The following is a 25,147-nucleotide window of genomic DNA, read 5'->3' as shown; positions in this document are numbered from 1 at the left end:
AGGGCTGACCATCAGACACTAGCTCAGACTTCATATCAAGTGGTTTATATGATCGTTGGCCATGAGAGCCAGATGAGTCAAACACATCATCAAAGCTCTCTGCTTTACTTCTGGCCTTACATTAGTCATTATGGGTTCACGTGGCATCTAATATCTGTCAATGCATTCATTTAAATTTGACCACAGACATGCAAACCACAACAATAATAAGGCTGGTTAACAGAATACGCAGGCCTACTGTTTGTGTGTGTATGTTGGTGTGTTCCTATGTGTGTCTTTGTGAAAATCTCAAAAAGAGTTAAGCTGGGACTCTGGTTTAGGAACTGAGCTAAGCATGCGGCAGTATAGGCCAAAGTTAAGGTTAGATGAAAAATGATAATGGTAAAAGCAGTTAAAGGAGAGAGAGAGCTGTTACACATACAAACATTATATTGTGTCAAATTGCAGACAGAAAGATCAGTATTTCACAATGTCACTCACACAGCTATCATCACATCAGATGTAAAGTGACCGCTCCCTTAGGGCGTATGAGCTTAAATCTGTTGTCAGGTATGGTTGACACTTAAAGTAATTACCCTTAGATACAGGTTCCTGTCATCATAATAATAATAATAATAATAATAATAATAATAATTAAGCCTTTATTAGTCCCACAATGGGGAAATTACAATTCTCTGCATTTGACCCATCCCGGAGGAGCAGTGGGCTGCTAAGAAGCACCCGGGGAGCAACTTGGGGTTAGGTGTCTTGCTCAAGGACACCTCAGCATGTTGGCTGAAGAGGGGTTCGAACCACCAACCTTGTGGTTACAGGATGAGTGCTCTACCTCGTGTGCCACAGCCGGCCGTCTACATGCAAAAGAGGTCTACAACTTTCTGACTAGATATTCAAATCCAAGCGAGTTTGCACATGTATCGTATTTTGGCCTCATCAACATTGAACAGGAACGTTCCAGTTTAAAGTAGTCCAATAAGGTCCTACAGGGATGAGTCTTAAAACCCATTAAGAGCCTTCTTTATACATCCAGCTCCCTCGTCTCCAAGTCACTGTCTTTTCTTTTATGTGTTTTGGGTTAGATGACTGAAATAAGGTCTGTGGTTACCACAAGCTGGAGATATTTTAACATTTTGTTCTATAGACTATTCTCCAGCACACTGTCTTCTTCATTTGCATTCAGAGATATTTAGTGACAATGTTCCGCTGCATCGATCTTCATCAGGAAGTAACCTGACATCGTCACCAATACACTAGTCCACCTCTAGCTTTGTGGTGAAGTCATGTGACTGTTAAGTGTCTTGTTACTTCTGCCCATTGCATTCACGCTAGAAAAATCATGAAGTGGTGTTCATTTGTGAAGATTATCTTGCTGAACAAGATGTATAAGTATTATAAACATTTGTTTACCACAGAACTTATTTTCTGCAATAATCCAAAAAACAATAAAGCATCCCATGGGCTTAATGCTGAGAGAACCAGGGCGATGCTAACTTCCTGTTGACCAACAGAAATATGTTGGCACCTTATTGAAAGCTTGATAGAGTAACAGCTTTTTTACAATTGTTTACACATGTTTTCCGACAGAATACCTCATATTCTCAGAGCTCTATATACAAATTACCGAATGACGGTTAACAATGATCCTGCAAGATGCATGATTTAGCATAGTGAAGTTTAAATAAGTGCATAATGAAGGGCTAATTAACAACAAGGCATTGTTCTCACTTTAGATCCGGTTGCAAAAAGTTTACCAGAGCAATGAGTGAGGTCACGTTAGACTAGTGCAAGGATTGGGTCACATTATACTAGTTCAGAGAGGGAGCCAAGTTAGACCACTGCAACGAGTGGTGTCGCGTCAGACCAGTGCAAAGAGGGGTTACATTAAATAAGTACAAAGTTTTGGTCAGGTTGACAAGGGCAATGAGTGAGGTCACATTAGACCAGTACAAAGAGGGGTTACTTTGATCAGTACAAAGAAGGGGTTATATTAGACCAGGACAATGAGTGAGGTCATGTTAGAACCAAAGTATTTAAGTATTTTATTAATGATTGACAAGACAAAAATGGAGACAAGATGAAGAGATTCATGCACACCAATTAAGTTAAGAAAATAAATAAATTAAATAAATCACTGAATAGATTGACAGCAAATGTTAGACAATGATGCAGGGTACGAGCTTAAGGTAGACCATGATTCAGGGTTTAAGGTTCATGAGGTCACGTAGACCAATGAAGCAGTGTAGGAGGTCACATAGACTCTGGGTACATGCCAAGTCTCTTAAATTGCCTCCTCGATTCCCTCACTTGCGTCGTTTCCTTGCGTCTTAGTCCCGCCCACCAGGGATGCATGGAGAGACGCAAGGAAACCAGGCAAGGAGAGAGGAAACGTGTGGTGTTCATTTGTGAAGATTATCTTGCTGAACAAGATGTATAAGTATTATAAACATTTGTTTACCACAGAACTTATTTTCTGCAATAATCCAAAAAACAATAAAGCATCCCATGGGCTTAATGCTGAGAGAACCAGGGTGATGCTAACTTCCTGTTGACCAACAGAAATATGTTGGCACCTTATTGAAAGCTTGATAGAGTAACAGTTTTTTTACAATTGTTTACACATGTTTTCCGACAGAATACCTCATATTCTCAGAGCTCTATATACAAATTACCGAATGACAGTTAACAATGATCCTGCAAGATGCATGATTTAGCATAGTGAAGTTTAAATAAGTGCATAATGAAGGGCTAATTAACAACAAGGCATTGTTCTCACTTTAGATCCGGTTGCAAAAAGTTTACAATTAATAAGTGCATAGTTAATGGTAAATGGACTTTACTTATATATCTCTTTTCTCGTCTTCCGACTACTCAAAGTGCTTTTACATTACATATCATCATTCACCCATTCACACCCATTCATACACTGGTGGTAGGGGCTACAATGCAAGGTGCCACCTGTCCATCAGGACTCTAAGTCTAATTAACATTCATACAACATCCACACACCGATGGTGTCTTGCCCAAGGACACATCGACAAGGACTGCCGGAGCCGGGGATCGAACCGCCGATCCTCTGATTGGAGGACCACCCTGCTCTCCACTGAGTATGTATTCTTGTTAATAATGCATCAAAGAAAGCTTAAACTCAATAGGTTGTAATGCTAGTATCAACAAATATAAACAAGTTTCTAATAACTGCTAAATCGTAAATGGACTGTCCTTGTATATCTCTTTTCTAGTGACTCGACCACTCAAAGCACTTTAACACAACATGTCATCATTCACACCCATTCATACACTGATGACAGGCGACCATGCAAGGTGCCACCTGACCATCAGGACTCAAAAACATTCATCCCTATTCAAACAGCGGAGCCTGGGATTAAACGTCCAATCCTCTGGTTGAAGGACGACCCAATCTACCACTGAGCCACAGTTGCAAGTGCTAATAAGGGTTTATTATCTAAGAATAAACGTCTATTAAGACATATTATTTGTTAATAACAATAATTTGAGGACTTAATAAGGGCTTTAAACACATCGCAGGAAGGTCTTAATATGCAGCGTTATGTTGTGATAGCCCATGGTAAAGCTTTGGGATGAGCAACTCATTATGTCAGTATGATTCGGACGCTTTTTGCTGGATTTGTGGTAATCATAAGCATGGGGTCTATAGGAGTAACGTTTTTAATTGAGCTAATGAGATCCATATGTGTTTGAAGTCCTCTGTTTGTCTGTGTTTAATTCAGGCCTCAACCTGTTTACTGTAGACGACTGCCGTTGGGTGGAAGCAATCAGTGCTTTACCACAACCTGTTTGAAAGCAGCTCAACACGCCTTCACTCATCTGCGCTCTGTGTTTATTTCTTCAGCAGAAACAAATGTCTACTGCTCTTCTATTGCCTTAATAATTGCTTGTTGTTAAAAGACAGCCACTTAGGTCCAGGATGGTAACCCAGACTGAGCAATGCCTCTGGTTATTATCTGTGGATGAACACCAAAACGTCTCCTTATCATCACATGTTTGATTACCTTTTTTTATCTGCAGCATGATGTACCTTAGACACTACATCTAAGAACCATTGATTAAGGAGAAAACACTGACAAAAACTCTACAAGTATAACAGAACTTAAATCTGCATGTGAATAATGTGGAATATCCAGCAAACAACAACACTAAACACTACAAGTCATTTTCAACCAGGATAAGTGGCACAGTGCAATAAATCTAGCGAGGGCTGGGTGTCTGTCTCCTCCTCCATATAGAGGGAGGGAGCCGAGAGGACCGGCTCATGTATATAAATAACCACCTCAAGACAGCAAAGGAAACTGTATCATTGTAGGACATCCCTCCAGACTGTGCACCAGGTGAGTGTCGGAGATCACTGCATTCACAGGAGGTTATATACTTTGTAAACATTTAAAAGGAATGTTTGGATTATTTTTCAATTTGTGGCGAGTGTATTTTTGTTAATAACTGTTCTTATGTCATTTCAGCGTTCATAACCCCAGACACAATGGCTGGTTAGTGCATTTGTTTGCTCAGAATAATTTTTTACAACAAGAAGACACAAGACATTATCATTGAGGAGATTTGTAATTCATCACAAGACAGGATTCATCTTGTCTACACCCACGATGTTGGGAAATGCCAGCTCCAGTGATTGCGGATATGTTTAGTCTAGGCACTTAAAGCTCATCAATTGATAATGTCTTTTTGTATTTATCTACAGATGCAAGCTTTCAGAAGGAATTCCTGGAAACCCACAACGCCTACAGGGCGAAGCACAAAACACCAGGATGACCCTGAGCAGCGAGCTGACTGCTTCAGCTCAGAAATGGGCCGATCAATTGCTGGAGCTCGACGACATGAAGCACAGTGACACTAAGGACGGAGAGAACATCTACTATAAGTCCAGCTCAGCTCAACTGACAGGTGTTTATAGACCAAACCCCTTTCTATTCCATCCTTTGGTCATATTTACTCAATCTAAATGTACAAATTATTTCAAGATGATTGATTTATTTGTTCACCTGCTAAGGTAAGACTGTAACTTAAAAAAAGAACTGTTCTCCATTTACAGATAAAAGATGAATTATCAAGAGAAACTCTAACTTCAACCCCCAATTCAAATGTTCATATTATATTCATTCTATACATATTTCTTGCTCTTTCTCACGTTTTAGGGAAAGAAGCTGTAGAATGCTGGTACAGTGAGATTGAGGATTACGACTGGAGCAGCCCTGGAAGCAATAAGAAGACTGGTAAAACCCAACCCATCTGAGGAGTTCAATAGGAAGTTCATAAACAGAGATAACTGAAATGTCTGCAAAAAAGTTACATGCATCCATAGGCCTATCTGCACCCCTAAAAGATGTATCACATGAAGATTAAGCTATAAGAATAGGAATACATTTAGTTACTACTTAGTTATGTTGCTCTTTAATAATTTGTTAAAACAAATCAAGTTCTACCAACCTTGTGTTGTAGGTTCTATGACTGTTAGCTTTAGATTATGCATTTAATACAACAGTGACACCAGTCTTTGACCTGACTGTTCTTCTGTGATTCCTCCTGCAGGTCATTTTACTCAGGTGGTGTGGAAAAACAGCACTGAATTGGGCGTTGGTATGGCCACCGATGGCAGGAAGAAGTATGTGGTTGGGCAGTACCGGCCAAGTGGCAACATGAGGGGAGACTTTGAGAAAAACGTCCTCCCGCTAGGTAACATATTACCACTATTTTGCATATATTATTGTCTGAATAGGTTAAGCCCGGTACCTCACAAGGCTGCACAAGTCAACTTTACAAGTTCTCAGCTCCAGAGACAGCTCCTTTTGGTTAGGACTACATCACACTAAAGACCAGTGATGGAAAGTAACACAGTATACTTACTCAAGCACTGTACTTTTGAGGTAATTGTATCTTATTTAAGGAAAAAACGTCAGTAGCTTTTTTTTTTTAAAACAGTGAGCAGGATATTTACTGCTCACTGTTCTCGATCACCAGAAACAGATGTTTCCGCTCATGCAGCCTATTTTCAGTCATCTATCTGCGGCTACTCCTTCTTTACCGCTGAAGGTTTTAAGAATATTCCCACTTTCTTCCAGCAATGGCTTCTTACGCTTTAGCTTTGTCAGTTGAGCACTTGCATGCCTCATCACCAGTATTTGTTGTCACTTTCCAGAGTAAAGGCTGTGCACTTTACAGCTGGCAGAGAGGTGGGTGGAGCAGAAAACACCTCCAGTAAGGGAGATGGAGGGAGATCAAGGACCTCTTGCACACTCCTGTAGATGACCATGACCATCCCTGCAGCCCCCATCACACTATTGCTAAATGTTCCACGTTTTAAATAAAAGTCTAATAAAACATGTCAGCGTATTAGATGTCTTGAATGATTTTAAATGTACTAAGGTTCAGTGTTAAGTAAATTAATTCTAAGGATGGTGAAGGAAGAAATGCCATGTCCTCTAGAGACTTGGTCTCAGCTCCAAAAGGAGGTCATGATGTTTCACTGGTGATGTTGTAGACAGTTTGTGGTTGCAGGTAAAGAGGATTCCACCCATACTTAAAATCAAACATTTTTACTGTACAAATTCAGAGATTTTACAAAGTAAAACACCTAGGTCTGCACCTTCAAAAATCAAATTTCTGAATATTTGAGGTGCTATAAAAAGACTTATCTCAATAATTCCAGAATATGACTGACGCACATTTATTCAGGAGATCTCTGACTACACTCTTACCAAAAATCATATATTTTACTGTACCATTAAGAGATTTTTCGAAGTAAAAGTCCTAGAATTCTCTACATAATATCTAATATCTGAATATTTGAGGTGCTTGATAATTCCTGATAATGACAAACATTTTTGTTCAGGAAATCTCCAACTCACCAATAATAAATATTTAAAAAATTTGAACGTACCAATTAAGATATTTTACAAAAAATCATGCAAAAGACCTGGGGTGGTTTATGCCACAGCCCCTGGACAAAGATAAAAGTGTAGCATAGTAAAAAAAATAAAAAAAAATGGTAACACATCAAGCAAAATTTCTAGAGCGGGCTAGCTGATCAATCAGAGCAGACTTTGCTTTCTGGAAGGAGGAGCAAGTGCTACAACGGAACATTTCAGAGAGAGGATGAGAAGAGGTGCTGCAGGACAGCCAGGATGAGAAAAACAAGGCGGATTATGAGCATTAACGCATGTTAACATGTTGTAACTGTAACTTGAGATAAAAATATGAAAATATCATAATAGGGCCTGTTTAAGGCATATGGGGTACCATGGAATGAACCTTTGGGATCACACAATCTACATTCTATCTTGAATACACAAAGCCAAACAAAGGGATTAGTTTTAAAACTATATTCATTCTTTTCTGTATCTTCTTACAAACCTCTGTATATTGAACGGGTCCGGACCAAAGACTTCGATCACCTGATGGAAAAAGTGAGAGTGGACTGGGATCGCATCTTGGAGGCTATATCTAAAACTTCAAAAAAAAACAATCATGAGCAAGTCCATCTCTTTTTTTTTTACAGCAAACCTATCTTACACCTAGGAAAAGTTTTTTAATGAAATTAACTCCATCACAAATATGAACTCTTTGTACAGAAGGACTTGTTGGCTCTTTTATACACATGTATTGGTCTTGTTTTGGTCTCTTTTTTGGAAAATGGTATGTTCCTTTTTGACAAATATCATGAATTGTGTGGTCCCATGCACCCCGACTCTACTTCTGCTAAATTATTTGTCCTTACTAAAACAATCACAGTATCGAAGGCGCATCTTATAAGCCGGCCTAACAGCCGCAAAAGAAATGCTGGCACTACGTTGGAGTCCCCCACATACTCTCACAAAATCTCAGTGGATAGCTAGCTATCTTGAGGTTGTGAATATGGAACTTTCAGTAGCTAAAATGCATGGTGCCAAGGAAAAACACCTTATCCTGGACTAGAGTCTTAAGTCAAATCCAAGAATCTATGTAAATGAATTATATCATAACACATTCCCTAGTGACTTATCTCAATAATTGTATATATGGAGATGTATAAGGGGGTTGGGCATCGGCAATTGTGAGAGGCGGGTGGGTGGTTACGGAGGAGGGGGCCTGTATGTGTGTAGATGTATTTATTTAGATATCTCTTTCATTTTTTTTATTTGGTTTGTTTTGTTGTTGTCTGTTAGTCCCCTTCTCTTTCTTATTCTAGTCCTGTTTTTTACTGTAACTTTTTGTTGATTTTCGATGCATATCTTGAAAATCAATCAAAATTTGATAACAAAAAAAATAAAGGATGGTTTCTCACTTTGGCTGAATAGATTAATGTTTTCCAAGATTCATAGTCTTGAAGGTCATCATCTTCATTTTTTTTTATGTATGACATATGATACACTGTTTCTTGATAGGGCTGCACAGTGGTGCGGTGGTTAACACTGTTTCCCACAGCAAGAGGGGCCAGGGTTCAATGTGTGGAGTTTGCATGTTCTCCCTGTGTCAGCGAGGGTTTTCTCCAGGTTCTCCGGCTTCCTCCCACAGACCAAACACATGCAGCTTAGGTTAATTGAAGACTCTGAATTGCCCATAGGTGTGGATGTGAGGGTGAATGGTTGTCTGTCTCTATGTGTCAGCCTGTGATAGTCTGGAGACCTGTCCAGGTTAAACCTGCCTTCACCCAATGACAGCTGGGGTCGACTCCAAATCTATACTCTTCTCTCCTCTTCAAAATGTTGATGAAAAAGTTATCTTTCTCCTCTGTTTATTGGAGCAGGACAAAATGTTGATGTTACATCTTTCACAACAAAAAAAGTTATCCTTTTTTGCCTCATACTTACATTATATTTAGTTTATTGAATTTCATAATATATTTTGAATCTGTATATCTAAACATCTTTGGTGTAAGGAGAAAGGTTTCCTTTGCATGCTGTTGCACAACCAGCTCTGCTCCCACAGACCACATGACAATAATGACAATTAACCTGTGCAATACACTACAATAATTATAGTTAGGAAAGTTAAAAATAGTTAAAATAGTTGTTCTGTCTGTAAATATAATATTTCAGTTATTGTTGTTTTTTTGTTTTTTTTTCTACTGTTTTTTTATTCCTTATTTATAATACTTGAAACTTGTGTCTTTACATCTGTCACTTTAAAACAATCACAGTACTACGCTGTTGTAAGTCTGCAAATTTCCCCCACGGGACTAATAAAGGATTATCTTATCTTATCTTATCTTATCTTATGTATAGTCACTATCAGTAAGAGATAACGTTCATAGAGATGCTAATTATCAACTTCAATTGTAAGAGAGAACCACCTATTCTCTGAAAGGTAGTTTTGAGGCTATACATGAAGTGATAACACACAGAAATCCCCCACTGCAATGCAATCATATGTTTGCTATAACTATAGGTGTAAACACTGACAAAAAACAAGATCAGAATTATTTCCCTAGATGCTATATGGGGCCTAACTTTGGTCCTGGCTCACAGACTAACTGGGTCACGTGGCGTTGGAGCTGATCCCAGCTGACATTTATTACATTCTATTATATGCGTTATAGAATGAGAAAAAGTGTGATCATCCCATTAATTATCAAGTATTTCAACCACAAAAACAAACAGGTAACTTTAAAAAAAGACTTCTAGTGTCCATGTGAAGAAAATTCCAAAAGGTACCACTAAGTGGCAGCGTAATACAACGGAACACGCTTCTTTGCTTTACATAGTGCATTTTGAAACCTTCCCAAATACTAAATCTAAGGCTTTGTCTGCAAGTTGAACAAAGATTCACTTACAAACGTTTGTGTTTATTCACCTGTGTTATCTGTGATTCAAAAAATAATTGATAATATCGAGTAACTGATTTCACATTACAATAGGAACAAATTCTGTGTTTTACCTTAGATATGAAATACTGTCCTGTCTACATCTGTGAGCACTGACTTAATAACAACATCATCATCACTCTGTTTATCATAAGAGCTGCATTGTGTGCTGGTAGGGAAGTGTAGTGAACTAGCAGTAACGCAGATGCAGTGAATCAGGAGGAAGTGGTATGAATACCTGTTCCTCATCCAAAGGTCACAAATTTGATCAAAGTTAGGATTAAACTAGGATGCTAGGATTAAACTTGAGCAAACTCATGAGCATTGCTGGATGACACTGAACATGCAACCTTGACGGAGGATCATCATATAAAGGTTCTTTAAAGAAATATGGCTTTCATTCAGCCGTTGATTTCTGCCTCATTGACCACGTTGTCATGGAACCTGACAAGAAGGAAGCCTGATGTCGGTAACAACCCAAGTAATCCATACATACAAAGAAAACCAAACAAATAAATTCAGAAATTAAGTTATGTGTAATAAAATGGAATGACACCGGGAAAAAGTATTGAACACATGAAGAAAGGGAGGTGCAAAAAGGCATGGAAAGCCAAGACACCAGCTGAAATCTATCAGCAATTAGAAAGCAATCCTGCCCCTTGTCAGTGCAAATTAATATCAGCTGCTTCAGTCCCAACTGATGGCCTGTAAAAAGGTGTCTCATTACCAAGGTGTCACACAAGAAACATCTCATGATGGGTAAAAGCAAAGAGCTCTCTCAAGACCTTTGCAACCTTATTGTTGCAAAACATACTGATGGCATTGGTTACAGAAGGATTTCTAAACTTCTGAATGTTCCAGTGAGCACTGTTGGGGCCATAATCCGGAAGTGGAAAGAACATAATTTCACCATAAACCAGCCACGACCAGGTGCTCCTCGCAAGATTTCTGACAGAGGAGTGAAAAGAATTAACAGAAGAGCCAAGGACCACTTGTGGAAAGAAAGACCTGGAATTAGCAGGTACAATTGTTTCAAAGAAAACGATAAGTAATGCACTCAACCACCGTGGCCTGTATGCACGCTCACCACGCAAGACTCCATTGCTGAAGAAAAAGTATGTTGAAGCTCGTTTAAAGTTTAGACAACAACATTTAGACAAGCCTGTGAAATACTTGGAGAATATAGTCTGGTCAGATGACTCTCAATTGGTTTCAGAGAAAGAAAATAAAGCTGCTAGAAAGCCCAGCCAATCACCTGACTTGAATCCAATAGAAAATCCATGGAAAGAAGATCAGAGTTCATAGAAGAGGCCAAGGAACCTTCAAGATTTGAAGACTGTTTGTGTGGAAGAATGGGCCAAAATCACACCTGAGCAACGCATGCGACTAGTTTCTCCATACAGGAGGCGTCTTGAAGCTGTCATTACCAACAAAGGCTTTTGTACCAAGTATTAAATAAATTTCAGTAAGCGTGTTCAATACTTTTTCCCTGTGTCATTCCATTTTATTACACATCACTTAATTTCTGAACTTATTTGGGTTTTTTTCTTTGTATGTATGGATTACTTGGGTTGTTACCGACATCTGGTGAAAATTTCATGTCAATAGCACCTTTAGAAATATATTTACTGAGAAAAATGGTGACGTGTTCAATACTTATTTTACCCACTGTATAAATTCAAAATGTACAGCCAAATACACAGTCAGATCCACCACTTGGTCTGGTAAATTATGGACAATAAATAATTAAACCTTATTGAGTTCACTTATTCCCCTCGGACTCAAGCTCTTTTAGTTTAAAGAGATATGTGCACAGTCTTTATATAACCTACATGCATTAATATCTCTACTTTCACTAAATTAAATAGCAGACTGCCTGTTGTTTACCTGTTGCCATGGTGATTTGTGGTATTGGAGATTCATTGATGATAGCTTTTTTCATTCAGGGTAGATTGAGCAAACTCTGATCAGCTGTTCAGGGAGTTTTCTTCTCAGGGTTAAAAAACTTAGAGTTCAGGGTTAGAAAACTCAGAGTTCAGGGTGAGGCTCAGAGTTTGTTAAACCTGCTCTCTGAAACAGGGCCATGAATGATTCATTCTTTCTTTGAGGTTCATCCACACTGCAATGATTTGTTGAGCATTAAAAGAGTCACAATATACAGGCGGTTTCTCTGCACCAGCTCAGGATCCTGGATGTAAGCATTCCTTGGCAGAATGAATGTGTCGGTAAAATGTATCAATATGGTTCATTTAATTTGCAGACATTAAAGATTTTCATTGGTATATAATCTTACATTAATAACAAATGTATAATGACACAATAGTGATATTTTGCTGTCATTTCTGTCATTGTTTCTGTAAACAAATTAGTTCATTTTGGAGACAAATAGTAACATCTAGCCTTCCAAACAGTACATGTCATTCTCCCATTCATACCCTGATGGCACAGCCTACTGGAGCAATTTGGGGTTAAGTGTCTTGCCCAATGACTGGAGGAGACGTTTTGACCTGATGATGGCGCTAAACAGAAAGTCAAGGGATCACCAAATTTCATGACAATTCCCCAACTAGTTGTTGAAGTTTAAAGTAACTGAGCTTCACTCTGTATTACAGAGTGAAGCAACTATAAATGGATTCACACTCAAAGTGTGAATCCATTTCCTCTCTCTGAATGTGCTGTCTCTAATTAGAACCACATTTCCCATAAACCCTGTTACTTCCTCATCCCTCCCCCTTCCGGTTGGTTCTTAGAATGATGGAAAGGATTTTTCTGTCAGCCAACGCCTGCCAGGAAGTCTGCAATGCAGTCCTAAGGCCATTAGAGGCAGCCGGTGTTTTTGCTGTGAACATTTTGGGTGATGAACATGATATGATAATGCCATGGTGCTATGTAGCACATTTCATTTCATCACAACATATTATGTTAATAACTGTAAAAGTCCCAGAGATGTAGACACAAAAGTAGATAGAGTAGAATGCCAGCTGGGCCTGCAGCATTGTGACAATACTGTATTTCTGTAACATGATACCCTGTGTGATGTCCTGGGAGGACAGATGCATGATGGACTTCCCCTGGACCACGCTGACCATTCTGCCCAGTACACTGTGGGGCTGTGGCTGTGCATAGCCTGCTGGTGACTGTCTGGCTAAATTAGCATCAAATGGACTTCCTGGCTCAACTCTCTGGATAGCAGCCAAACAGACACAGCTCTCTTAAAGACACATAGCACATGGGAAATGAGAGGAGAAAATCAATGTACGGATGCATTTCTCCTTCTGTATTATTCAAAAGCAGGGCACATATGCATGTTTTAACACTCCAAATATGAATCTATCTGATGTGGCCTTATAGAAATAATGATGTGGCCTTATAGAAATCTCCTGTTGTCAGTGGGAGGCTCTCATTTCTCATTCATATATTCCGCCCTACCACGCGGTATAACTAACAAATCACCCAGTTGCCGGGGGTTAAAAAAGGGGTTTAAACACGTTTTGTAACAGATAGAAAGGATGCCATGCCATAATCTTATTATTTTGAGATGATCATTTCACCCAAGGCCTATATGATATCAATGTAGATAGCTAACTACACATAAAATGTGTTCTTTCTGTTTTCCTTTACATTTTAATTTGTTTGATGAAGGAAATTTAATTCATATTGACAGGCTATAGGAAGAAGCCTAAGCGTTTTTCTGGGTGTGTCTGTTAGTATTTATTTGTAGAACTTAAATCAATAGGATTAATAATCCACATTATAATATATTTAAATGCACTTTTTACATTTTTACGTTGACTTGTGTGTTGTTGTTTTTTGTTACTTTATTAAGAAAGTAAATAGTACAAAGATAGACTTCTCGCATCGGCAAGAAAAACAAAAGACAAACTAAAATAAACATTAGGGATATGAAGAAAAAGAAACTGCAATTAGAAACGATTAACAGATCACCAAATTATTGGTTTTAATGATGTATGTTTTAAAGACAGAGACATCATAAAAAATATTGAAGAAATGTTTAAACAGGGGGATCACATGGCAAATTTAGATTTGTGTTCACGAATTAACCAAGCAGGATCATGAGATTTATCCTAAAAATTTAATTATTTACATTGCTTTCAAAATAAACAATAGCATCTCTTAGACTCATTTAAGTAGGTTGACCAGATTTCCTTAAAATGTACATTTCAATATCCGTCCATATCTGAAAAGAATGTGAACAACTATAAAACAAACTTCAGGTTCACTAATGCAAAGTGAACATCCTCCATTTATGTCAGTGAAACTTGACACCAACATATAAGAAGGGCACAAATTGTGTTAAAGAATTTGAACGGACCGAGCCATACCTTCAGCTATATTCAATGTCATATTTGTGAGTTCTAATATGATCCTTCTTGGTGAGGTCTTTTTACAGGAAAAAGTTTATCTTATTTATGACATTTTGCATTTTTAATTTCATCCCCTTTATGAACAGGTTCTATTATGTGCCTTGTGAGTAAAGCATGGTATGGTACATTTAGTTACAAATTATGTGTCATACATCTCCATGGCAACATTTTTTGTGTATAAAATAAATGTCAAAAAGTGAGATTCAGTCTTAACGGAATTTTGCCCAAACACGTGAATGTGTTTTGCTTTGTAGGTCGGTATTGGTTACAATGGAGTGAAAAGCTATTTCGTGTATCTCCAAATGCTCCTACAAACAAATCTGCTCTCAGTGACCTAAATCCCATTCAAGCTTCTGCTTTAATTATACACCCCTGTAAAGAGACTTTTCAGTCTGCTCCTTTCTCAGCTGATCCATTGTATTTTCCAGCATCTGTTACAAAGACAGCTCAGGGTGTAACCTGCAGTCAAACAATCCAGTTTGCCCTGACACACTTTGATCCAGTCTAATGTGCCTATGGCCTGAAAGTGTTGTGGTTTGCAGCAGAATGTGAGACAGGCTGAATGCTGCGGCAGCGAGGAGGCAGTAACCTGATCTGAGAGTGAATCAGTGGTTCTCTCAGCACACATGCTGTACATGAGCCCAGCTGTTCCTGTCTAACACCTGTCCACCCCGATAACCCATCCTACAATATCTATAGAACAGGACCAGTCGCACACTAGAGGACCAGTCCACCAGCTGGTGCATTATTGTCCTCAAAGTGCATTACTGTGTTTGGCTGTGATTTTCTGCATAATTTGGAACATTTGGAAACCTCTGGTTTACAATGTCACTAGTGCATGCCATCATTATTGTTATAATGCATATTGTTCATTCTGTACACCTCCTGATGTACAGAATGAACGATATGGCCGTCACTGTCTTGTTTTTTATTTGTGAGTGAGAGGGTGGAGCTAAGTACAACCGAGCGCTGAATAAAATGTTAGGCGACCAAAATGGTACAATTAACTTCCATGAAGTGAAAACACAGTGTGAAAGGGTTAGAGTTGTAAGAAGACTGACAACTCCCTGACCAGACAACGCCCTGGCAGCGAACTGTCAATCACAGGGTAGCCCCGCCCTAAAGCATACCCTGCTTTATGGTCTATTTAAGTATAAATAGGAGCAAACTTTACTAAATGACCATCATGCTGTATTGAAGAAGACTCCATATCTGAACACTTCTGCTATTTGTCTGACGACAGATTAGCCTCTGGGGATAAGGGGCTTTGGGGGTTCCAGTGTAGCCTGCAGACATCGTGGCCAAGACTTCCTTTTCTGTGCGCTGCTCGTTGGTCACAGTCCAATAAGCAATAGAGACGCAAGACAGGAGTTTGAGAGGCAACGTGCAGGACCGGATTGTTTCACAAGTAGCCGGTTAACAATCTAATTTCAAATCAATAAAAAGCAAATTCATCAACAGACGATAGATGTTAGGGTCCCTTATTGTTTTTGCTCTAACTGGATTGGCCAATACTATTGTGACTGTAAGCCAACATTGTGTCCCGCTGCCTACATATTCAGTGAATGCTGGTAATGAACATCTTTGGAATTAATTTGAATATTTTCTTTCTCCTGTTAGACGGACAGCGACAGTTCTTGTGTTCTCTGGTATGGTCCTCCTGAACACTGGCATCAGTGACTCCACAGGGAATCTAGTTAAAGCATTCCAGCCTCTGATGGGTGTGGCTATCCCAGCAGCATCTGTCTCCTTTTTATAACATTGATCTAGCTGCTGGAGGCTGAGTGCTGAATGCTGCAGTGTTCTGAGAGATGCTGAGTCATGGGACAGAGACATACTGCGTGCTAGCGTACTGTTAGCACACTGTGGGAAGTGCTTCATCAGGAGGTACTTTACTCATACAAAGCACCAGACAGCAAAATCTCCTTCCCATGCACTGAAAGGTTTTCCATGCATAAAGCTCCAGCTGAGCTGTCACCACAAACTACTCAATGCGCTTCATGGTCCCGGAGAAAGACATTAATGTATAATTGATTGGTAAAAGCTCAAAGGCAGCCGACTAAAAGGGAAAAAAACTGACTGAGAACAAAGGGAGGATCCTCATTGTCCTGAGGCTGTACACAACACTTTGTCTGCAGTATACTCAAATACGCGTACATGTTATACAGTATAGTCAAGTCATCTATTGATGTTCGCACAGCTGCAATTAGGACTTTGTTAGGTACTGCGTTAATAGGTCCAAATTCCCCCTGCAGAACACTCACCCAAAAATGTTTTAAACCAAATTATGAAAAATCACAGAATGTTCTATTTTAGCCAATTTTTTTTATCTCAAGAAAAGATCAAAATAATTATTACATGAGTAATGCACCAGACAGCCACACAAGCAGCTCTGTGAGGCTGCACAGCTTTGAGCTAAATGCTAACGGCATGCTAATATCAAGCCCAAGGAAAAAAAAATTCCACAGTATGTAAATAAGCAGATTTTTTTAAGGTGAATCACCTTCCTTAGATAACACAGTGACAATGCCTATGTTTAGCAGCCATAGTGTTTACCATGTTCACCATCTAAGCTGTTTAACATGCAAATATTTGCATAGCCTATACACACAAAGCACAGCTTATGCTGATGGTATGTCGTTCATTTTGCAGGTATTCGGTCATAGAGTAAAGTAGACAAATTGCATTTTTGACTTGATTATGATACCCAAGTGGTGGACAACCAACAGAGTGACACTTCTTAAAGCATCCTTAGAGCAACCTTGCAGTTAAAAGGACTAGAATGACCTTTAAAAATCCAAAATGTGTATTATGTAAACTCCTACTCATGTTATTATAAAGACCCCACATTTCCAGAATTATGAGCTTACAAGCACTTTATGCTCAGAATCGCATTATAAAAACTGAATAGGGTAGATCTTAACAATGTTGTGACATCGTTTTTCCTCTATACAAAAGACAGAGAAGCTGTCTTAACTGATGAAAACACATTTGTGACACTATATGTCTACAAATATGTGGGATGTTTTTCTCAAGGTTTGGGTTACATTTCCCACCAAGGAAAGGAAATAGTATATTACAGAATAAAATGATATTTTAGACACTAGCACGCTTACAACTTTGTAGCAGCAGTTTGAACGGGCCAGGTCCATAAAGAAATTGATCTCCCAGTTTGGTGTGGAGGAACTGGCCGACACAGAACTGACATCAACCCCATCCAACACCTTTGGGATGAAGTGGAACACAGAGTGTAAGCAGCATAAAATTACCCAGTACTCTCATTTATCTGTAATATTTGGGCGTCCACATAATATGTTTATTTGGTGTGGGTCATAAGAAGATAACTTCAGACAGATCAATTCAAATATATGCCAAAACTGTCTTTTCACATTTTTAAGACATGAGCAGATATCTGACTTCCAAGAAAAGAAAATATTTTTTTTACCTCACAAATATAAATAATGACAGTTTTAACCGATGTGCTAATAATGTGCTAACATTAGCTTGCAACATTGACAATGCTGGTACTGAATGTTCCCCTTCAATCAAGCTGCTGTAGCCTTTGTTTAAGGCCTCCGTGGCTACATTTCGAGGAAACAGTTCTATGGAACGCACATGCAAATCATTCAACAACGATGTATTTCATTTGTTTTATCTATGGTTGCACTTTGGCTCCAGTGACAGAGGAGCACCCTCTGAGATAGTGGGGGGAGTGTAGTTTGGGGCTGTGAGCGTGCTTCCCTGAACAGTCCTGTTAAGGGAAGGACGCTCATTTAGGACATTTGGGCGGACCGAGGTCAATGTCCGCACAGTTTAAGTAAGCACCTGAAAACAACACAGCCCGGTGTAGAGAGGGTCACAGCGCTATACAGCACAAACTAGCTGATAGCTGCTTGTATCCTGACTCATCCTCTCTGCGACACAGCACTGCCGCGGAGCAAACAGAAGGAGGCCTTTGTTTGTCAGATTACAATGCACACACAGAAGACACTATGGGTGTGACCTACATACTGTGTGATTTGAGAAGCATAGAAGTGTTTCTGTTCAAACATCTAGGCACAGTCTGCAATACTATTTGCATCTAATGAGACTCACTCAATGAATCACCATTCATACACCCCAGAAAGTCTTAACTAGTCTGCACAGGCTGCACTTAACTGTACAATAAATTGTACAATAATTCAACTGTGCAATTCTCTGCCATTAATACTTCATGTATACTACAGATATGTATACTACCAATTTCCCCTTGGGATAAATGAAGTATTTCTGACTCTGAAGAACTAATCTACATAAAAATGTATGGTATGCATATTGTGCTAGGCTGGGTAGGTCCATGAAAAGCTTATTTAAAGCCCTGTACTGAGGCACAGAGGTCCACAATGCCTAGTGGGAAAGCCTAATCGTCATGGCGACTACAACCTGGGAGTGATATATCCCCCCACTCGCAGTCGTTGGAGACATGACCGTGGCCGTTGCAGGAACGCTGGAGTAACAGCCACATTCTCGCCTGCCATTCAGATTTACTATTAATAAGCCCATCAGCCCTCATTCCATAACTCTGCTATACAGCAGACAATACAGTACAAACACCTACAGACAAGAATGACTCTCCGGTCGTCTGTGTCAGAGGAAGCTTCTATACATTGTTGTGTTTAAACCTTACATTGACGCTGAATGCTTATAGTTGTATACATTATATTAACAACAATGGATCTGTCTATCTATCTAAGATGCGGCCTATTAAAGGGGAGTCTGACAGGATAAAGGACTACATTTAGACAGAGGAGAGCTCTTCTGGACTATAGGGGTGTGGTGTTGTTTCTGAATCAGTTCATCAAATCTGTTTTCTGCACCAGCACGTCATTACCACACAAGATCAATACCATTATATCTATCAGGACACTGCAGGGATCTTTTTGGGAGCCTGCCTTAGAAATATTCTATTATTTTCTTAACTTTGACATAACTCCCCAAAAATGTAGATCCTTCTCTGTAAAAAAAATATCATTGCCTGGGGCAATCATGCACAAAAAAGGCCAAGAATGCAGCCTTTTATTCCAAACTGTACATCATTTCATGACCATAAATTGAGCAAGAGATGGGGGACTAATAAGTGAAATGATCTGCTGTTGTGCTAAGCTAGAATGAAAGACTGTACACTCCTCGGCCTCGGAGGCACATGACAGAGAATCATGGCTGTAGCCACGCCAGGCATTTCCAGCTGCTTTGCGACGGTTTCCGCTAGCGAAACTATACTGGACCATTGTATTCAGTTAGTCAGCCACGTGGACTGCGGCTAACTAGCGGTCACATCAGATTGCTGTTAAATAATTGATGAAATCTAAAATGTTCCGTTGATTGACATGAGTACATGTTTCACTCTTTTCTTCAGACGCCGCCGTTTCTGCTGTGAAACGCTGAATAAAATTTGCCGTCACTGTCGCATTTCTCCTCCGCCATCATGAGGGAAGTAGGCCAACGTCTACAGATTAGACGTTAGTCACACGTTTCAGATGAATGTGATTGGCAGGCGGATTAGACCAATGGTGGATAAGTCTTTGGACATTTGGTTGGTTTAAACGTGTGTCTGTAAATGATGCTTGCGGAAACCAGCCAATAGACATTCGAGCTGAGACGTAAAGGGCGGGTCTTATTTTACTATATAATAGAGAGTTGAACCGTTGTGCGCTCACATAAAGAAAGGCAAAGTCATTTGTTGAAGGGTCTAGACTCTACCTCCAGAAAGAAAAATGAGGGAAATTGTACATCTTCAAGCCGGCCAGTGCGGAAACCAGATTGGTGCAAAGGTTAGTAAAACCGTATTTACATTTTGAGTTAATAATGGAGTGATTTTAATCTAGAAACACCGTGTTCCCTGTTCCTTGGAGCCGTGCTTTGTGTTCATCGCGTCCCAGGAACCACACCCTTGGAATATCAATGAGCCCTTGTGAAAAATGTCTTTAAAGGTTTAAGTTTAAACCAATTGCCCGTTGGCTCGTCTTTAATGCAATAACAAGTCGAAACATATAAGAATGTAACTATTTTAACTCATTTTGGCATTTTTAAATAATTTAGCGTTAGGTCGTCTGCCCTAGAAACAGTACGGCTTCATCCAGGCGCTGCTAACGTCATCTACGTCGGCGAATTAACTTTCGCTTAAAATCACCGTTTTTCGTTCGGTGAACGTTAGCGACTGCAGTGCGGGGAAAAAGGAAGTGAGCGTTTTCGAAAAAGGCGAACAAACATCTTAATGTTTTATTACCATTGTATGACCTCTATAAATATAGATTAAAATATGGTTTCCCACCTCTTTAGTTACGTATCGGGTGATTTAGCTACAGTTCCCGGTTCATTGAGGCCTCCTTTTGAACTGTGCCCGGCTTATGCCTGAAGTAGGCGGTCTTGGCGGTTAATGACGTAGCAGGAATTTTAAAATTCATAACCCTTTAGTCGCAGCCAATAGGGGCCAGGCCTCGCGCGCCGAAGCCAGCACGGCGGGAAATATGGCTTCAACTCTCCTTTTTGGGGGGGGGGAGAGAAAGAGAAAGAAAGAAATAACTCCATCCAGCTATTGCTGCGGCAGTGAATAGTCTGGTTTATGGATGTTGCTCAGTGATGTGTGAAGCGCTAACGGAGCTTTGCGTTCTCTTGTATTACAGTTCTGGGAGGTGATCAGCGATGAGCACGGCATCGACCCTACCGGTACCTACCACGGTGACAGCGACCTGCAGCTGGACAGGATCAACGTCTACTACAATGAAGCATCGGGTATGTTTTAAAGCTGCCCTCATTTTGAACAGCATGAACTAGACTATTATAACTATATTTTCACTCACCTCTGACTGCTTCTTCTAGGTGGTAAATATGTGCCCCGTGCTGTGCTGGTGGACCTGGAGCCAGGCACCATGGACTCTGTGAGGTCCGGACCTTTCGGCCAGGTCTTCAGGCCAGACAACTTTGTCTTCGGTAATTCTTTTGTGTTTATTTTAAGCTCTTAAGAAAATTTCAGATGCTGTATCAATATGTACCCTGATTGTTTAATGCCTAACCTCTTCTTCTCGTCTTACAGGCCAGAGTGGTGCCGGCAACAACTGGGCCAAGGGCCATTACACAGAGGGAGCAGAGCTGGTGGACTCTGTCCTGGATGTGGTGAGGAAGGAGGCAGAGAGTTGTGACTGCCTTCAGGGCTTCCAGCTCACACACTCCTTGGGTGGCGGTACAGGCTCTGGTATGGGCACCTTGCTCATCAGCAAGATCCGTGAAGAGTACCCCGACCGCATCATGAACACCTTCAGCGTAGTGCCCTCCCCAAAAGTATCAGACACAGTTGTTGAGCCCTACAATGCTACACTATCGGTCCACCAGCTTGTAGAAAACACAGATGAGACCTACTGCATCGACAATGAAGCGCTGTATGACATCTGTTTCCGCACCCTAAAACTTACAACCCCCTCATACGGAGACCTGAACCACTTGGTCTCTGCCACCATGAGCGGTGTCACCACCTGCCTCCGGTTCCCCGGACAGCTCAATGCTGACCTGCGAAAGCTTGCTGTAAACATGGTTCCATTCCCCCGCCTGCACTTCTTCATGCCAGGCTTCGCTCCCCTCACAAGCCGAGGCAGCCAGCAGTACAGATCCCTCACTGTGCCAGAGCTCACTCAGCAGATGTTCGACGCCAAGAACATGATGGCAGCCTGCGACCCTCGCCACGGCCGCTACCTTACAGTGGCTGCCATCTTCCGCGGTCGCATGTCCATGAAGGAGGTAGACGAGCAGATGCTGAACGTGCAGAACAAGAACAGCAGCTACTTCGTTGAATGGATCCCCAACAACGTCAAGACCGCCGTCTGCGACATTCCTCCCCGTGGCCTCAAGATGGCTGCCACTTTCATCGGCAACAGCACAGCCATCCAGGAGCTGTTCAAGCGCATCTCTGAGCAGTTCACTGCCATGTTCAGGCGCAAAGCTTTCCTCCACTGGTACACCGGCGAGGGCATGGATGAGATGGAGTTCACCGAGGCCGAGAGCAACATGAACGACCTGGTGTCTGAGTACCAGCAGTACCAAGACGCCACCGCTGAGGAAGAGGGAGAGTTTGATGAGGAGGGTGAGGAGGAGCTTGCTTAAATGAATATTTTTTTCCAAAGCTCTGCTGTCAGATCGTTGCAGTCAAATGTAATGTTCCAAGTTCTTTCCAGTTTTCAGTGTTCTGTCTGCTGTCAATGTTAATAAAAGTTCTTCTGCATATTTGAAGTCTGTCTTCCTTGTTTAATGACTGAGCATGTAATGATGAGCTTAACCGACTTAATAGTGAACAGATGAAGATGCTAGTTGAGGCATCTTTTTTTGGCGGATGCACCACATTGCACAAGTAATGTACGTAATTACCTCACTGCTCTTCAGTCAAGAGTTATGTAAAAGTGACTGAAATAAGTCAGCTGACCCATAAAGTACATCATTACGTCATATCCAATCAGGCTCAACCCTGCTGTATTGTGACTGTCTGGAAAGAAATGTGGCCAAATGAATATGATAAGAGCATTGCAGATGTTTTATTAAATCATAAATGCAGTATTTTCCAGTCTGCCCTGTAATTGAGACTGACTTCCTGTGTAATTAAAGCTCAGAACAGATCAATGTTCATATACTGCAGCACAAACAGTTTGACATGAACATGACAACCCTGGGTTTGCTGCCAATGTTAATTAGTTTTATTGTATCTGCTGATAAGTTTCTACAGAAGTACAGGGTGCACTGTAAAGTACCTCTGGACATTTTCATTTGGTAGAAAGCTCACTCAGAGGTTTTCTGCTTGTGATCACTAGGTGGCACTGTTGGCTAAGTCGTTCTTTTCCACAGGCAGTAGGTCAGGATGCTTATGGACAGAGCCAGCAGTGTCCAACAGCACACCTTCTTCACCTGGCCTTCTAAACCCTGCTTCTCTCCGAAGCGTGAGACAAAACCACTCTGTAAAGAAAACAAAATGAGATGAAAGTGTCATATTAGATAACACGTTTCAGTACAATGCACTGTTCAAGGGATACACCAGTAGATTTTTGGGGAGCGATTTGGTTCCTCAATGCAGTAAGAGAGCATCCTCATTACATATAGGAGAGAAAAGCAGTGTTTAAAGAAGAGGGAAGTCCCAAAAAGTTGGTTTGGTTTGAGTTGAATCTGAAGTTGTAATTCTGCATGTGGGAAGAAAAAATAGCGTAATCTCTTTGTTTTTGGGCAAAAATCAAAAGTTTTTTTTAGCATCCTGTGAAAATGGGTCAGTTTTGATACAACTTGTGTTGCACAAAGGCCCAACAACTCACTGAGTTGGATTGTGGTCATTTAAATAGTTGAAAATTTGTTTGAAAAAATGCATCATTAAAGCACAATGTCAGGTGAAATGCCAGGAGCTTCAATGTGTCATTCTTACTATACTATATCGTGAAGGGAACCTTTCTCCGAGTCTGATTCAATTTTTTTCAATTCTATTGCTCTGCTTGAATGATGCATATTTTAAATAAATGCACATTTTAATTCCAATTACTACTCACTCAATTAGAAACAAAACAGGGATATGATAGTATCACCAAGAATAATGATGCTGCAAGAGTGGTCTGCAGTGTGCATCGTACATGATAGATACTCAAAGGGAACAGAGTGCAAACACAATGCACAGAAAGTCCAAGGTCCTGGGGGTCAAAGTTAATCCAGCTTTGGCAACTTTAAATGTTTCATGTCAATTCTGATTAAATGTCTTAGGGGATACTTGAGTTTTCTCTGCTTGGCATGCAGACAACAGATAGCAGTAGGCTTTAGAACTAGGACCATGGGGAGCACAAAGAGGTTGGCTTTCACCAGACTCTGATGAAAGCTGCTACCAAGGTGCATTATGGGAAGTGTAGGATCCAGTGATTTTGTATCTTGGCCCATACCGGAGACTAAAAGTACATATCTGCCTCTCTTTTTTAATCTGTCTCTCACACACTACATTATAGAAGTGCAACCTAAATCTGTACCCCTGTAAGGGATCTGGATTTCACTGTTGTTGAATGATGGAGCAGGGCTGAAGAGGTTTGAATAACTTTCTTTAAAATCTATGATGGCATAATGGTTGCATATGGTTAAATTGTGTGGATACTATACAAAGTCAAGAGAATCAGCTTTTTTTGATCTTACCCATCCTCCCTTATCTCGTATCTCAGGGCAGATGACCCTCTCCACATAGGCCCCCACACACTCCTTTAGCTGGGACAGGACCTCCACCATGTCCTTCTCATGGCAATGCAGAGCCATCTGACCGGCCAGCACATACACCGACAGCACGGCGCTCCAGGCCAGGTCCCTGCGGCGCCCCCCGGGGACGGGGGCAAAGAAGTGCTCGTCCAGGATGCTCACCAGCGTGGGGCAGGCCGTGTTCTCCGTCACGTCCTGGAAGACACGCGGCCAGCGCCTGAAGAAGATGGGGAAGCGGGTGAGGAGCTCGTCTCCGGCGTGGCGCAGGGCTGCGGTGCAGGCCGAAGGGGCAGTTCCCATGGAGCCATCAGCCCCTCCTGAGGTGACATAGTCTATGTAGTCATGGGCCATGAGAAAAGCCTCTCTCACAAGCGGGTCGGGACTGTTCAGGCCCAATCTGGGCCCCGGCCCCTCCGACTGACACATGGTCTCCACCTCACCAATCACCAGGATGGATTGTCAGTAGGACACAGATAACATCACTGTTGCTGTGCAGGATAACCATTCTCTCAGTCACATCAGCCTTTCACGCTGGATTGGGGACTCTGTAAATGTGAAATAAAGTAGAAAATTCAGAGTATAGAGAAGAGGGTGATAAACTTGTATACTGCAGTGACTTTCTCAATGAGGAAAGCATTATTAACTCACCTCCTCCTCAACATTCACCGGTAAAAAGAAGGTGAAAGAGTGTTTGGGTCCAGAG

The 25,147-nt window shown here is 40.8% G+C and overlaps 2 protein-coding genes and 1 pseudogene across 2 annotated transcripts; 2 read left to right on the top strand and 1 right to left on the bottom strand.

The window, feature by feature from the left end:
* The first annotated feature begins 4,513 nt into the window (after positions 1 to 4,513).
* LOC129100649 (Golgi-associated plant pathogenesis-related protein 1-like) lies at positions 4,514 to 6,189 on the top strand (annotated as a pseudogene).
* Positions 6,190 to 19,892: 13,703 nt separating this feature from the next.
* On the top strand, positions 19,893 to 22,462 carry LOC129100967 (tubulin beta-1 chain). Its single transcript, XM_054610535.1, has 4 exons — positions 19,893 to 20,021; positions 20,874 to 20,982; positions 21,070 to 21,180; positions 21,284 to 22,462. Exons 1-4 carry the CDS (start codon positions 19,965 to 19,967, stop codon positions 22,342 to 22,344), a joined length of 1,338 nt encoding a protein of 445 aa, XP_054466510.1. The 5' UTR covers positions 19,893 to 19,964; the 3' UTR covers positions 22,345 to 22,462.
* Positions 22,463 to 23,048: 586 nt separating this feature from the next.
* LOC129100968 (apoptosis regulator Bcl-2-like) lies at positions 23,049 to 24,870 on the bottom strand. Its single transcript, XM_054610536.1, has 2 exons — positions 24,388 to 24,870; positions 23,049 to 23,184 (listed from the first exon to the last, which is right to left on the bottom strand). The coding sequence occupies exons 1-2, from the start codon at positions 24,868 to 24,870 to the stop codon at positions 23,056 to 23,058; spliced, it is 612 nt and encodes a 203-aa protein (XP_054466511.1). The 3' UTR covers positions 23,049 to 23,055.
* Between the last annotated feature and the right edge of the window lie 277 nt (positions 24,871 to 25,147).

Source organism: Anoplopoma fimbria, chromosome 13 (assembly GCF_027596085.1).
Source record: "Anoplopoma fimbria isolate UVic2021 breed Golden Eagle Sablefish chromosome 13, Afim_UVic_2022, whole genome shotgun sequence".
Lineage (NCBI taxonomy): Eukaryota > Metazoa > Chordata > Actinopteri > Perciformes > Anoplopomatidae > Anoplopoma > Anoplopoma fimbria.
Note: the sequence above shows the minus strand (reverse complement) of the source record. Positions and strands in the feature narration are given on the sequence as shown.

What these genes read in the sequence shown, in the direction of transcription:
- LOC129100968 (XM_054610536.1), bottom strand. Translation starts at nt 24,870, where the DNA reads ATGTGTCAGTCGGAGGGGCCGGGGCCCAGATTGGGCCTGAACAGTCCC. An exon ending in TACGAGATAAGGGAGGATGG is followed by an intron (nt 23,185 to 24,387) that starts GTAAGATCAAAA and finishes TTTTCTTTACAG; the next exon opens with AGTGGTTTTGTCTCACGCTT.
- LOC129100967 (XM_054610535.1), top strand. Translation starts at nt 19,965, where the DNA reads ATGAGGGAAATTGTACATCTTCAAGCCGGCCAGTGCGGAAACCAGATT. An exon ending in GAAACCAGATTGGTGCAAAG is followed by an intron (nt 20,022 to 20,873) that starts GTTAGTAAAACC and finishes CTTGTATTACAG; the next exon opens with TTCTGGGAGGTGATCAGCGA. An exon ending in GCCAGACAACTTTGTCTTCG is followed by an intron (nt 21,181 to 21,283) that starts GTAATTCTTTTG and finishes CTCGTCTTACAG; the next exon opens with GCCAGAGTGGTGCCGGCAAC.